Here is a 16,148-nt window from a genome sequence, read left to right on the forward strand (position 1 = left end):
CTCCAAGGTGTTACAGATCTCATTTTCATTCCTCTCCCATGAATGACCATTTCAACCAGGTAAAATTTAGCCCTGAGTTAATGTAGGATTTCTTGAACTTGAACCAGAGAGGAAGAGAGCCCTGCCCTGGCTTGGAAGATTACTGGAAGGAAAGGATAGCATATGCCTCTGTATGCCTTTCAGCCCTTCACAAGGAGAGCTTGTAAGTAACCTTTAAGATGTATGAAGCCTGCCAGACTTTGAGGCTCACCCATCCTGCCATTGGGGAGGTGGCTGCCTAGTACATGCACTGTTCAAGGAGGGCCCCCGCTTGGCTGGGACCATGAGGTTCCAGAGGCCCCCAGGTGAAATCGCCTAAGGGAGCGGCCCATGGCAGGGACAATCTGCTCTGCTCTCTGCTTTCGTCCACTTGGAACAGAGTGTTCCTGCCTCTGAAACATAAGAGAAAGAGGGAAAGACATTGGTACTGAGCACTGAAGACTGTCGCTTCACCTGGACCCAGAACCCAGTCATAACATCCCACAAAACAAGAACCCTTCTCTCGCAATTCCTCCAACCACCATACTTACAGACACTGGCATGTGACAGCTTCCAGAAAATGGAAATGCCCACCCAGGCTTTCACTCACACAAGGAAACCTGCATGCTGTTGGGCAGTCGTATTTTTTATTTGAGATGATCAGCATTTTTCTGTACATTTGACTACAGGAAAACAATAAACTCATAGTAATCCTACAGCCCCTGGGACATTCCCACTGCCTTTCTTTGGAGGAGCTTAATAAGATTTGAACAAAGTGTACTACAGCATCTATCAGGGCATTCTTGTATCATGGCTTATCACTTTGGGATGTCTCCTGTGCATCACGCACCTTCTATGTGCCAGGCTGGGCTGGAGACTTTGCCTACTTTATCCAATTTAAGTCTTGCAACAACCCGCCAGGAAGTTTTTTGTTTTTTGTTTTTTGTTTTTTTTTTTTGAGATGGAGTCTCCCTCTATTGCCCAGGCTGGAGTGCAGTGGTGCAATCTTGGCTCACTGCAACTTCCACCTCCTGGGTTCAAGTGATTCTCCTGCCTCAGTCTCCCGAGTAGCTGGGACAACAGGTGCGTGCCACCACGCCCGACTAGTTTTTTTGTATTTTTAGTAGAGACGGGGTTTCACCATATTGGCCAGACTGGTCTCGAACTCCTGACCTCGTGATCTGCCCGCCTTGTCCTCCCAAAGTGCTGGGATTACAGGCGTGAGCCACCACACCTGGCCACAACTCTCTCACTTTTAATTGACTTTGCCGGGAGTTCTTAACACCATTCTACAGATGGGGAGATGGAAGCTCTCCTCTGATCAATTGTGCCAGAATTTCAGACAGAATGTCCTGTCCACATGGTATAGGGGTGATGTGTTAAACCATTTGGGCTGCAATAACAGAATACCATAGACTGGGTAGCTTGTAAACAACAAACATTGATTTTTTACAATTCCAGAGGCTGGCAAATCCAAGATCAAAGCATTGACAGATTTAGTGCCTGGAGATGGCTCGTTTCTTGGTTCATAGATGGCGCCCCTCTCACTGTGTCCTCACATGGCAGAAAGGGTGAAGGAGCTATCCGGAGTTTCTTTTATAAGAGCACTAATTGGGCCAGGCGCAGTGGTTCACGCCTGTAATCCCAGCACTTTGGGAGGCCAAGAGGGGCAGATCACAAGGTCAGGAGATGGAGACCATCCTGGCTAACACGGTGAAACCCCATCTCTACTAAAAATACAAAAAAAATTAGCCAGGCGTGTTGGGGGTGCCTGTGGTCCCAGCTACTCGGGAGGCTGAGGCAGGAGAATGGCATGAACCTGGGAGGCGGGGCTTGTAGTGAGCCAAGGTCACACCACTGCACTCCAGCCTGGACAACAGAGAGAGACTCGTCTCAAAAAAGAAAAAAAGAAAAAAAAAAGCACTAATTGCCTCCCAAAGGTCCCCACCCCCTAATACCATCACATTGGTGATTAATTAAGTTTCAACATCTGGCTTGCGTTCGGTGGTTCACACCTATAATCCCAGCCCTTTGAGAGGCCAAGCAGGAGGTGTGCTTGAGGCCCAGAAATTTGTGACCAACATGGGAAACATAATGAGACCTCGTCTCCACAAAACATTAAAAGAATTTTTTAATTAGCTGGGCGTAGTGGTGCATGCCTGTAATCCCAGCTAGGTGAGAAGATCACTTGAGCCCAGGAGCTCAAGTCTGCAGTGAGCTGTGATGGCACCACTGCACTCCAGCCTAGGAGATAAGAGCAAGACCCTGTTGCAAAAAAACCCAAAAAGTTTCAACATGTGAATTGGAGGAAACAAACGTTCAGACCAAATGTTCGTGGGAGCCCGGGTCTGGGAGGACTGTGGCTGAGTTGCTGATCATTTCTGAGCTTCAGGTTCCTCATCAAGAGCATGGAGATAATATGTGTACTTCATAGCAGTGGCTGGATCTTGGCTGTACATTCAGATCACCACCTGTTCAGACCCCACCCAGGACCAGTTAGATCAGAGCATGGGGGTCTAACCTTGCTCTTCTGTCTGGGCCTCATCCCGAGGTTTCAGTCACAGTTCTGGAGGCCGAAAGTCTGAAACCAAAGTGAGAGATTTTGAGGCTCTAGGGGACCATCCTTCCTTTCATCTTCCAGCTTCCAGTGGCTCCAAAAGTTCCTTGGTTTGTGGCTCCTTAACTCCCATCTCTGCCCCTGTCCTCACACAACCTTCTCCTCTGTGTCTTCTCCTCTTCTGTCTCTTATAAGGACACTTGTCATTGGATTTAGGGCCCTCCCACTTAATCCAGGATGATCTCATCTCAAGATCCTTAACTTAATTACATCTGCAAGGACCTTTCCCAAATAAGATCACGTTCCTAGATAGATACTAGGGGTGAAGACCTGGACATATCTTTGGGGAGGATTTATTTAACCCACGGCAGACATCTTGCACTCTGTTTTCTGATTGCACTGAGTTGGGACCCAGCAGGGGTTTCAAGACACGTAATCTCAGTCACACTAAAGTCCAGCCTTATGACGTTCTATAATTGGCCAGACCTTGAAACTTGCCTGTGGAAAGGCCCAGGGGATTTTTTAACATCGGGGATGAAGGTTGAGGTTTATAAACCTCCTTTTAAAATAAGGAAACCTGGAAATGGAGGATTAAAATGTAAAATAATTCTGTTCTTTTATAAAGAATAAGTGCCATAACAAGAGTTTGAATCAGGACCAAAACACTACACACTGTAGAAATACAAAAACATATTATATACATATATAATATGTATATATATATATATTTGGAAATGTTGTAAGAGAGGTCAACTGATGTGTGAAGGGGGCAGTTTAGATACTGAATGTTTGTAAACCCAAGTGAGAAAATGAGAAAGAAAATGACTTCATAAAGAATGGGTCTTGGGAGGTGCTAAGGAGGACAGTGAGGAGGAGGGGATAGAATGTGAAAAGAGAAGTTTGCAGCAACTGGACTATTCCAGATAAGACCAGATAATTTGATTCCTTTCCCCTCCCCACCCCCGTTTTTGTTTTGTTTTGTTTTGTTTTGTTTTTGGCTCATCTTCATTCAAAAGCATTTACCTGGATGTTCATTTCTAATCTTGAGTTTTGATTAAAGGAGTCCTTTCCCTTACCTCCCTCCAGCTCTTTGAAAGTGAATCCTTAATTATAGGCCATGTTTGAGATTGACTAGATGAAATCAACAGCTGTAGATATGACACCAGACTGCAAAATATCGACACAATGTTGCCATAAAAAGCCCAATTGTTAATTGCTTATCTGGCACTGGGCTATAACAAAAACACCCTTTTTCTGTTTAATATTAAAAGTAAATGTAGTGGAAAGAACATCAAGCTAGAAGTAGGGTAGGCTGGGATTCTAGTCCCAGCCCTATTGCCGAGTGCCTGTGATTTGGGGGCAAAGCATTTTATTTTTCTCAGGCCTTGGTGTCCTTATCTATAAAACTGAGGGCATGAAACCAAATTACCACTTTCAGCTTAAAAATTATATTCTTAATCATGAAAATACAGCATACTTCTCATTTCTATCTATCCTTTTTCCAAAACTTTATTTCACAATACCCTAATATAATTCCATACTTTTGTCATGCAATCAGGAACCACACATTGATTTAAGCATCTACATCGTTTTTGCTGTGCAAGCAATACTTTTCCAGTCTTATTCTGAACTGAAGTGAGCTGTCAGTCCCGACAATTCTCAACTGCTTTGGAAACGCAATCCACTGGTGTTCCATTTTTAATACTGCGAAGTCTTGTTTTATTCTTGAAGAATATGAACCTGAAATGTACATGAAGATGCTGGAATAGATACCATCTCAAACTCAGCTGTCACTGACTGAAGAAACAAGCCAAGGGCAGTCCATGAATCAGGGAGGGAGGGCAAGGTCAGGCACAGCCAACTGGTCCAGGTTCCTCTTGCTCAGTCAGACCCACTGTGCAGGACCTCAAGGGCATGAAGGCAGCTCAGACTATGGCCCTGGTGACAGTGACAGGAGGGCAGCCATATGCCTAGGCAGATAGGGGTGGGACCCCAGTGAAACCCCACTTCCAAGCCAAAGACAGTTTAAAGCCTGAAAGCCAAGCTACAGGTTAAATCCTCAGACCAGATTGAGAACTGGTCTTTCCTCTGATTGATCCCCACCCTTCACCTATTTTAAATATGCCTACTCTTTCCTAATTGGTTATCTACACTGTCATGCCCACTTTTGAGTGGTATCTTCACTTTAACCTTTTTTGCATACTCACAAACCAATCAGCATGCACTCCCTATTGTTAGCCCATAAAAGCCCCAGGCTCAGCCATATTAGGGGACTTTCCCACTTTGGGGTAGGTAACCACCCCCAGTATCCTCTCTTTGCTGAGAGCTTGCCTTTCGCATAATAAATTATACTCCACTCACTCTCTGGTGTCTGCGTGCCTGATTCTTCCTGGTTGTGAGACAAGAACTCGGACCTAGCTGAGCTAAGGAGCAGAAAAAATCCTGCATCACTGATTTTTATTTTATTTCCCTGCCTCTGGTGCCTGCCCACCTTGCTTTGTTTGTTGGGTTTTTTGTCTCCTACATCTCTGGGTTACCACGAGCTTGGCCTCCTGCTTTCCTCTACTTGCTGTCTCTGTCCTATCCTTTACTTACTCAGTTGCTTACCCAAGCAGGAAGACCTCCACTTAGGTTCTTGAGGGTTTGCCTGTCCATATTCTGGTCAACTGTGGGGTGGAAGCCATGTCTTCTAAGCCTCAAGATAGTTGTTTACATGCAACCATCAGAGGTAAATACCCATCATTTACTTCTGTTGGGAGGAAGTCAAAAGACAGATGGGGAAAGAAACCAAATTTCCCTGTTTAACTCCATCTCCTGTATTTTAACTCATGAGAGCTTCTTGAGAGGTATAAATTTCCTTGTTTTCAGCTTTCAGGCTTGTGGCTGATTGTGTGAACTTTTGGTGTGCTCTGGGAAAGAACAAAGCAGCATTCATTCTCTTCATCTTTAGTAATCCAGTTAATGCACCTGTTTTATAATATGCTTGATGGATGTGTTTTGTTACCTGTTGCTGAGCAACAGCCCCAAAATTTAGTGGCTTAAAACAATGAGAGTGCATTGTTTCTCACAATTCTGCACTCTTGACTGGGTTTAGCTGGCCAGATCTGCTCTTCATGGTGTGAGCTTGGATTGAAATATCTCAGATGGCCCTTTCACTCAATGTGGTCTCAGCTGAGATGGCTGGAGCATCTAAGACCTGGTTGAGCATCTTGCCACACAGTCTCACCACATGGCTAGCTTGGGCCTCCTCACAGCACGGTGGTCTAAGGTAATCAGCCTAGTCTTCTCACATTGTGGAGGGTCCCGATTTCTGGCTTCCAGCTTCTCTTGAAAGGCTAAACTGACACAATTTCTCTTCTGGTACATTCTGTTGGTCAAAACAAATAACAGACCAGTCTAGATTCAAGGGGCGGGGAAATGGTGAGAGGAACAGCATGTCAGCACAGTGCGGGAAGGAATTGATGGTGGCCATCTTTGGAGATGTATGGTAGATAATCTCTCAATTTATTGGTCTTCTCTTTTTGTTCTTTTTTTTTTTTTCCAAATTCAACATTATTTTTTATTTTATTTTTTAAACATACAAAAAGCTGTACACAGCTTTTTAATTAACACATACATCTTGATGATTTTGGATATAAGTATACACCTGTGAAACCATCACTACAATCTATGCCATAAATCTTTTTTTGTTTTTTGTTTTTTTAGAGACAGAGTCTTGCTCTGTCACCCAGGATGGAGTACAGTGGCGCAATCTCAGGTCACTGCAACCTCCACCACCAGAGTTCAAGCGATTCTTGTGCCTCAGCCTCCCGAGTAGCTGGGACTGTAGGCGCACACCACCATGCCCAACTAATTTTTTGTATTTTTAGTAGAGACAGAGTTTTGTCATGTCGCCCAGGCTGGTCTTAAACTCCTGAGCTCAGGCAGTCCACCTGCCTCGACCTCCCAAAGTGCTAGGATTACAGGCGTGAGGCACTGCACCTGGCTGCTATGCCATAAATCTATCCATCACCTCCAAAAGTTTCCTCCTGCCCTGTTTTATTATTTTATTGTTATCTTTTTACTCTCAATGGCATTATATGGTATAGGAACACAGAGCAGGCAGGAACTAGTCCCATGGCTTCAAGCAGCAAATTTCCCAGCAATTCCGGGGTGCTATGGAAAAGCATGTTGTCTCTGCCCTGGGCTATAGGATTGGATACATTACTTAAAGGCTCCTTTCACTGCCTTGGGAGATGCAATAATGGCTAACATCAATTGAGCACTTGCTATGGGCCAGGCCCTATGTTAGCCTTTTTCATGTATCATATATATTTTATTTATTTATTTATTTATTTATTTTAGAGATGGAGTCTCACTCACTTTGTCACCCAGGCTGGAATGCAGTGGCATGATCTCGGCTCACTGCAGCCTCCGCCTCTCGGGTTCAAGTGATTCTCCTGCATGAGCCTCCCAAGTAGCTGGGATTACAGGCACACGCCACCACACCTGGCTAATTTTTGTAGTTTTAGTAGAGATGGAGTTTCACCATGTTGGCCAGGCTGGTCTCGAACTCCTGGCCTCAAGCAATCCACTCACCTTGGCCTCCCAAAGTGCTAGGATTAGAGGCATGAGCCACTACTCCCAGCCTCATGAATCACATTCTCTCTTTTTTTTGTTTTTGAGATGGAGTCTCGCTCGGTCACCCAGGCTGGAGTGCAGCGGTGCGATCTTGGCTCACTGCAACACCCGCCTCCCAGGTTCAAGCAATTCTCCTCCCTCAGCCTACCAAGTAGCTGGGACTACAGGCGCCTGCCACCACGCCCAGCTAATTTTTTTTTGTATTTTTAGTAGAGACGGGGTTTTACTATGTTGGCCAGGCTGGTCTCAAATTCTTGGCCTCCCAAAGTGCTGGGATTACAGGCGTGAGGCCTGAGCCACCATGCCCGGCCGAATCACATTCTTAAATTAGCATAGTCTTTCCAGGCATATGCGTATGATTTTGGTGGTGGTTTCCAGGTTGGTTTAGGCAATGGAAACACAACATGGCAAAATTAATAGAGAAGATTCAGAAATGTCACCCACAGTCAAAGTCATAAGCCCCTCCCTTCACAGACTCACTTACTCCCTTCGGATACTTATTATTCATTCTCTTTTCCTTCCCCCTTCCCAGAATCTCTTTTGTCAATATTGTTCTACTCCATTAGCAAAACAGACTTTATATCCTATTAATCAAATATTTGTCCCACTTGAGTCCCTTTCTCCCCCTAACCCCCAGACCCACTGTCTTCCTGCAACAGAGACAAAGAAGGAAGGACCCTGAAGGAAGCTCAGGGAACCCTGATGGTCAGTGTAGGGTTGCGTCTGTTCTGAGTGGAGGGAAGTGCTCTGTGACCACACACGCCCCTCCTACACCCCCAGGGCAAAGAAATGTGGTCAAGGTGGATGGCAATGCAGTACCTGGTTCTCATGGAACACACTCAGGAAACGTGCTCAGGATCATGACTCTGATAATATGACTTTAGGCCGGGCACGGTGGCTCACGCCTGTAATCCCAGCACTTTGGGAGGCCAAGGCGAGCGGATCACGAGGTCAAGAGTTCGAGACCAGCCTGGGGGTGAAATCCCATCTCTACTAAAAATACAAAAATTAGCCGGCATGGTAGTGCACACCTGTAGTCCAGTTACTTGGGAGGCTGAGGCAGAAGAATCGCTTGAACCCGGGAGGCGGAGGTTGCAGTGAGCCAAGATCATGCCACTGCACTCCAGCCTAGGCGACAAAGCGAGACTCCATCTCAAAATAATAATAATAATAGTAATATGACTTTAGGTAAGACCATCAGCAAACCCAGAGCCAGTGCATGCCCTGAAAAATCCATCGAGGTAGCAACATAGCATTTTTCAGATTGTATTTTTGTATTTTTTAAATGTTTATAATATGTCATTTACATACCGTAAAGCTCACCCATTGAAAGCGTACAATTTGGCCAGGTGCGGTAGCGTATGCCTGTAATCACAGCACTCTGGGAAGCTGAGGCAGGTGGATCACCTGAGGTCAGGAGTTCAAGACCAGTCTGGCCAACATGGTGAAATCTCATCTCTACTAAAAATACAAAAATTAGCCAGGTATGGTGGTGCCTGCCTGTAATCCCAGCTACTTGGGAGGCTGAGGCAGGAGAATCGCTTGAACCCAGGAGGCGGAGGTTGCAGTGAGCTGAGATTGCGCCACTGCACTCTAGCCTGGGTGACAGAGTGAAACTCCATCTCAAAAAAAAAACAAAACAGAAAGTGGTGTATAATTCACCGTTTTTTTCATATACTTATCTAGTTGTGAGCCATCATTTTAATCTAACTTTAGAACATTTTAATCACCCCAAAAGGAAACTGCTTCTGTTTGCAGTCATTCCGCATACCACTCCCTTCCCCCAGCTTTAGGAAACCACTAATCTGCTTACTTTCTCCATAGATTTGCCTCTTCTGGACATTTCATATCCATGGAATTATACAGTGTGGCCTCTGGTGGTTGGCTTATTTTACTTAGTAGCATGTTTTCTGAAGTTCGTCTGTGTTGATGCATGTATCAGTACTTCATTTCTTCTTTTTTTTAAATTTCAACTTTTAGATACAGGGGGTACATGTGCAGAATAGTTATATGGGAATATTGCATAATGCTGAGGTTTGGAGTATGGATCCTGTCACCCTGTGGTGAGCATAGTACCCCATGGACACGATTTCATTCTTTTTTATGGCTGTGTAGTATTCCATGGGCACCTAGATTGATTTCGTGTCTTTGCTTTTGTGAATAGCACAGTGATGAACATAAGAGTGCATGTGTCTTTTTGGTAGAATGATTTATTTTCTTTGGGCATATACCCAGTAATGGGGTTGCTGGGTTGAATGGTAGCTCTGTTTCATATGTTTGTTGGCCACTTGTATGTCTTTGAGAAGACTCCATTTTTTCTTATGGCACAGTAATATTTCATTGTATGGATATAACACATGTTGTGTATCTGATACAGGCAAGCCCCTAAATGGGTGCTTGCCCAGGAAAGAATTCAAGGGTGAGCCAGTGGTGTTAAAAGTTGAAGCAATAGGCCGGGCGCGGTGGCTCCTGCCTGTAATCCCAGCACTTTGGGAGGCCGAGGCACGTGGATCATGAGGTCAGGAGATTGAGACCATCCTGGCTAACACAGTGAAACCCCGTCTCTCCTAAAGATACAAAAAATTAGCCGGGCATGGTGGCAGGTGCCTGTAATCCCAGCTACTTGGAAGGCTGAGGCAGGAGAATGGCGGGAACCCGGGAGGCGGAGCTTACAGTGAGCCGAGATCGCCACTACACTCCAGCCTGGGCAAAAGGGTGAGACTCCGTCTCAAAAAAAAAGGACCAAAAAAAAAAGGTTGAAGCAGTAGCAGCAGAGGTGCTGCTCCTTGCAGAGCTTGGCTGCCCCCTAAGTAGTGTGCCCAGAATAACAGCACAGAGGCAGTGCTGCACTCATTTTATACCCACTTTTAATTATATGCAAATTAAGGGGTGGTTTATGCAGAAATTTCTAGGATGCGGGTGGTAATTTCCAAGTTGTCAGGTCATTGCCATGGAAAGGGGCAGTAACTTCACAGTGTTGCCACAGTGATGGTAAATGACATGGCCGCTTCTTATGGAAAGCTGCTTCCACCCTAGACCTGTTTTAGCTAGCCCTCAATTTGGTCCAGTGGCCGAGCGAGCTTCTAGAATCAAGTCTTCATTTCTCAGTTTTTTTGTTTTTGTTTTTGTTTTGTTTTGAGATGGAGTCTTGCTCTGTCGCCCATGCTGGAGTGCAATGGTGTGATCTTGGCTCACTGCAACCTCCACCTCCTGGGTTCAAGCAATCCTCCTGTCTCAGCCTTCCTAAGCACCTGGGACTACAGGCACATGCCACCACGCCCAACTAATTTTTTGTATTTTTAGTAGAGACTGGGTTTCGCCATATTGGTCAGGCTGGTCTCGAACTCCTGACCTCAGGTGATCCACCCATCTCGGCCTCCCAAAGTGATGGGATTACAGGCATGAGCCACTGTGCCTGGCCTCATTTCTTGCTATGACATAATAATATTTCACTGCATGGATATACCATCTATTCTGTATCCGTTCCTCAGTAATGCAGTTGCTGGGTAGCTCTGTTTTAAGTTCTTTGAGAAGTCTCCAGACTGCTTTCCACAGTGCTGACTAATTTACATTCCCACCTACAGTGTATAAGCATTCCGTTTTCTCCACAGCCTCACCAGCATCTATTGTTTTTTGACTTTTTAATGATAGCCATTGCGGCTGGTGTGAGATGGTATCTAATTGTGGTTTTGATTTGCATTTCTCTGACGATTAGTAATGCTAAGCATTTTTTCATGGTTCTCAGCGACCTGTATATCTTCTTTTAAGAAGACTTCATGGTCAGGCATGGTGGCTCACGCCTGTAATCCCAGCACTTTGGGAGGTCGAGGCGGGCAGATCACTTGAGGTCAGGAGTTCGAGACCAGCCTGGCCAACATGGTGAAACCCCATCTCTACTAAAAATACAAAAAATTAGCCGGGCGTGGTGGTGCATGCCTGTAGTCCCAGCTACTCAGGAGTCTGAGGCAAGAGAATTGCTTGAACCCAGAAGGCGGAGGTTGCAGTGAGCCGAGATCATGCCACTGTACTCCAGCCTGGGCGACAGAGCGAGACTCCATCTCAAAAAAAAAGAAGACTTTGTCTCTTTTTATGCCAGAATAATATTTCATTGTATGGATATACCATATATTGTGTATCCATCAGTTCATGGAAATTTGTATTGTTTCCTTTTCTTTTTGGCTATCATGAATTAGAACATCCATGTACATATTTTGTTTTTTGGGGTTTTGTTTGTTTGTTGAGATAGGGTTTCACTCTGTCGCTGAGGCTAGAGTGCAGTGGCATGTTTACAGCTTAATGCAGCCTCAATTTCCTGGGCTCGAGTGATCCTCCCACCTTAGCCTCTCAAGTAGTTACGACTATAAGCATGTGCCACCACACCTGGCTAATTTTTGTATTTTTTGTAGAGAAGGGGTTTTGCCATGTTGCCCAGGCTGGTCTTAAATTCCTGGACTCAAGTGATCCACCTGCCTCAGCCTCCCAAAGTGCTAGGTTTACAGGCGTGAGCCACTGCACCCAGCCCCCCATGTACATGTTTTTGTGTGGATATGTGTTTTTAAGTCTCTTGGGCAGATATCTAGCAGTGAAATTGCTAGATTAAATGGTAACCCTGTTTAATCTTTTGATGAGCTACTGAAATGTTTTCAAAGTGGCCACACTATTTATATTTCTGTCACAATGTATGAGAGTTTCAGTTTCTCCCTATCTTTTCCAGCGCTTGTTATTGTGAACATAGAATTTTAATTAGTCTTTCACTTAGGTATTTACCGAATTTTGGCTAAGATTCTGATGTCCCAGCCACATGTGTGTGATACGTCAAATAGGGTTGAAGCATTCACTCAACAAGCATGTATTCAACATTTGCGATGTGGCCACCTGCCAGACCCATGACAGGGGAAGCTTCAGAAGCATAAAGGAGGAGGCCTCATTCTGAGCCACCCAGGAAAGGGTCCTTGGAGGGGATGACACTGAAGTACTTTTTTTTTTTTTCTCTTTTGTTTGAGACAGAGTCGCCCAGGTTGGGGTGCAGTGGCACAATCTCGGCTCACTGCAACCTCTGTTTCCTGCATTCAAGTGCTTCTCTTGCCTCAGCCTCCCTAGTAGCTGGGATTACAGGCGTGCATCACCATGCCCAGCTCATTTTTTTATATTTTTAGTAGAGACGGGCTTTCACCATGTTGCCCAGGTTGGTCTCAAACTCCTAACCTCAAATGATCCACCCACCTTGGCCTCCCAAAGTGCTGGGATTACAGGCCTGAGCCACCGTGCCTGGCCAAGTGTTTTTTTGTTTCGTTTTGTTTTGTTTTTTGTTTTAATACAGCTGGGATCTTGCTATGTTGGCCAGGCTGGCCTTGAACTTCTGGCCTCAAGCAATCCTCCTGCCTTGGCCTCACAAAGTGTTGGGATTAAAGGCATGAGCCACTGCGCCCGCCCCTAAGTTAAGTCTTGAAGCAAGGAAAGGAGAATCAGGCAGAGTGCAGGAGTTGGTGGGGGAAAAGGAACTTCAGGAAGGGGGACCAGTGCCTACCTAGGAGGTTCCAGACTCCTGGGGCTTCGGAGAATGAGGCCAGCAGGAGCTTCTTAAGGCTCACGAGAGAGGTGTGGCTTTGGGAGGCTGGTCCGGAAAAGATGCCAGAAAAATAACTAATAACATAAAAGGCCTTGTACTTCCTTCCTGCCAGGGCATATTACTTTTATGCTACACTCATGGTGCCACGGACAGATTTTGAGGAGGGGAGTTTACATCTGGGAGGCCACCGTGGCAGCAGAGTGGGGAATGGTGGATGGAGGGATTGAGAAGAGGCAGGAGGGCAAGCATTCACCTGCTACTTTGATGAAGGCCTGGCGTCAGCTGGCATGGAAGTTGGCCCTGGTAGTGCACTGTGTTTTTTAGGGGAGCTACAGTTGTGGAGGTGGTCACCAGAGCAAAAAGGTCCTAACGGAGGAGGCAGATCTGTAAGGAAAGTCAAGGGCAGCCTGAAAGCCCTCTTTAGAGGCCAGTGCCAGATGGCCTTGGCGGAGCCACAGCCAGATCTGAGAGAATAAACCTGTCTTTATTTGCAAGCAGCCTGCTTTTACCTCCCAAGCCCACCCCTGAGACACAGTCTGGTCTCCATTAAAAGGGCTGGGGCTGTCCCAGCCAATCTGGTTTTGTGTCTCATCCTATCTACTTCTCAACACAGGACCCCTTGACTGCCAGGTTTCTCCCGGGAGGGGAGATGCCAATTTTCTGCTTCACCCTGTAGACTCTGCTGTGTGTTGTGAGGTTCTTTCCCTTCCTGGGGTCCAACATCCCCGTGAACAGGACCAGGACTAGCCCCAGACCCACAACTGGACAGCAGGCCCTGGAGCAGCTGCACATCTTCTTTATGATAATGAAAACTGGCTGGGCCCGGTGACTCACGCCTTTAATACCAGCACTCTGAGAGGCTGAGGTGGGCAGATCACTTAAGCCTAGGAGCTTGAGGCTAGCCTGGGCAACATGGCAAGACCCCATCTCTACAAAAAATACAAAAATTAGCCAGGCATGGTAGTGTGCACCTGTAGTCCCAGCTACTTGGGAGGCTGAGGCGGGAGGATTACTTAACCCTGGGAGGTCAAGGCCGCAGTGAACCCTGATCCTTTCTCAAAAAAAAAAAAAAAAAAAGTAATGAAAACTAGCTCATACATACATATTTAAGCATAATTACTGGGTTTTATATAGTTTACATGTTCTAAGGTATCTCTGAAAAAAATAATCTTCTAATGAAATAATCAGCAAATGATTGGTTAATGGCAATCATTAGACAAATATTAGATGATTAAACTTTAAAAAAAAAAAAAACCCTTGCTGGGCACAGTGGTTCATGCTTGTACTTTGGGAGGCCTAGCACTTTGGGAGGCCAAGGCGGGTGGATCACTCGCGTTCAGGAGTTCGAGACCAGCCTGGCCAACATGGCAAAACCCGGTCTCTATTAAAAATACAAAAATTAGCTGGGCATGGTGGCGGGTGCCTGTAATCCCAGCTACTCAGGAGGTTGAGGCAGGAGAATTGCTTGAACTCAGGAGGCAGAGCTTGGGGTGAGCCAAGATCAAACCACTGCACTCCAGCCTGGGTGACAGAGCAAGACTCCATCTCAAAAACAACAACAACAAAACCCTTTTACCTGTTTTTTTCATTCTTGTAATTGAAGTATAATACAAATCTTAAGTGTAAAACTCAATGAGTATGTACACGTTACATCCAGGTCAACATATAATCATCCCAGAAGTTTCCTTCATGTCCCTTTGCACCAAACCCCCACCCCCAAAGAGATTACTGCTCTTCTAACTTTTATCACCATACATAAAGTTTTGCTTGTTCTTGAAGTTCAATTTGAATCATACAATGTATATGCTATTGCATTTGGCTACTTTTGCTTAACATAGCATCAGTGAGAGTTGTACATGTTTTTGCATGTATCAGGCATTTGTTCTTTCTCATTGCTGTGTAGTATTCCATTGTACACCTAGACCACAATTTATCTGTCTAGTTTCTTGCTGATGAACATTTGGACTGTTTCCAGTTTTTGCCTCCTGTATTTAAAGCTGTTGTGAGGCCAGGTATGTGGTTCACACCTGTAATCCCAGTACTTTGGGAGGCCAAGATGGGAGGATCACTTGAGGTGAGAAGTTGGAGACCAGCCTGGGCAACATAGTGAGACCCATCTCTACAAAAGAAGAAAATAAAAAATTGAGGCCAGGCACGGTGGCTCACGCCTGTAATCCCAGCACTTTGGGAGGCCGAGGCGGGCGGATCACGAGGTCAGGAGATCGAGACCATCCTGGCTAACACAGTGAAACCCCGTCTCTACTAAAAACACAAAAAAATCAGCCAGGCGTGGTGGTGAGCACCTGTAGTCCCAGCTACTCGGGAGGCTAAGACAGGAGAATGGCATGAACCTGGGAGGTGGAGCTTGCAGTGAGCCGAGATCGCGCCACTGCACTCCAGCCTGGGCGACAGAGCGAGACTCCATCTCAAAAAAAAAAAGAAAGAAAGAAAGAAAAAAGAAAAAATTGAGACACAATATAATTCACCCTTTTAAATAAATGTGCAATTCAGTGGTTTTTAGCATATGGACAAGGTTGTGCAACTATCACCACTGTCTAATACCAGAATATTTTCATCACTCCAAGAGGAAATGTTATATCCATTCATAATCACTCTACATCCCTTCCTTTCCTCAATCCTTGCCAACTACTAATCTGCTTTCTGTCTCTATGTTTGTTTGTTTGTTTGTTTTTGAGATGGAGTTTCGCTCTTGTTACCTAGGCTAGAGTGCAATGGCGCAATCTTGGCTCACCGCAACCTCCGCCTCTCGGGTTCAAGCAATTCTCCTGCCTTAGCCTCCTGAGTAGCTGGGATTATAGGCAGTAGGTGGGATTACTACCACACCCAGCTGATTTTTGTATTTTTAGTAGAGATGCGGTTTCTCCATGTTGGTCAGGCTGGTCTCGAACTCCCGACCTCAGGTGATCCGCCCGCCTCAGCCTCCCAAAGTGCTGGGATTACAGGCGTGAGCCACCGCACCCAGCCCTGTTTCTATGGTATTTAATACTTTTTCCTGACATTTAATATTGATGGTCAAACTTTTAATATATCAATTGCTTTGATTTTTTTTTTTTTTCTAGGATCCTAAGCACTTCAAGTCAGAGAAGACAGGACGGGGACAGTTGAGGGAAGGCTGGAGAGATAGTCATCAGCCTATCATGTGCTCCTACAAGCTGGTGACTGTGAAGTTTGAGGTCTGGGGGCTTCAGACCAGAGTGGAACAATTTGTACACAAGGTAAGTGGTGCAACAGCAGTTCCTGGGCTATGGACAAGGTAACTGTCTATATTGCCAAGTTGGAGTCCGTGATACACAACAGGTGCACAAATACATCAGGTCACTGCATCTCAAAAACTTTTTGGGCCAGTCAGGATGGCCCACACCT

At 45.5% G+C, this 16,148-nt stretch overlaps 2 protein-coding genes across 3 annotated transcripts in view; one reads left to right on the plus strand and one right to left on the minus strand.

The window, feature by feature from the left end:
• The window catches only part of PSMD12 (proteasome 26S subunit, non-ATPase 12), a 376,293-nt gene that overhangs the window by 309,517 nt on the left and 50,628 nt on the right, over positions 1–16,148 (minus strand). The window lies entirely within an intron of this gene.
• The window catches only part of PITPNC1 (phosphatidylinositol transfer protein cytoplasmic 1), a 315,851-nt gene that overhangs the window by 272,534 nt on the left and 27,169 nt on the right, over positions 1–16,148 (plus strand). For both annotated transcript variants that reach the window (XM_063656481.1, XM_054459617.2), the window contains exon 6: positions 15,845–16,000. In XM_063656481.1, the coding sequence (XP_063512551.1) occupies positions 15,845–16,000 (156 nt within the window). The remainder of the gene's footprint in view (positions 1–15,844; positions 16,001–16,148) is intronic.

This window comes from Pongo pygmaeus, chromosome 19 (assembly GCF_028885625.2).
Source record: "Pongo pygmaeus isolate AG05252 chromosome 19, NHGRI_mPonPyg2-v2.0_pri, whole genome shotgun sequence".
In the NCBI taxonomy this organism is placed as follows: Eukaryota; Metazoa; Chordata; class Mammalia; order Primates; family Hominidae; genus Pongo; species Pongo pygmaeus.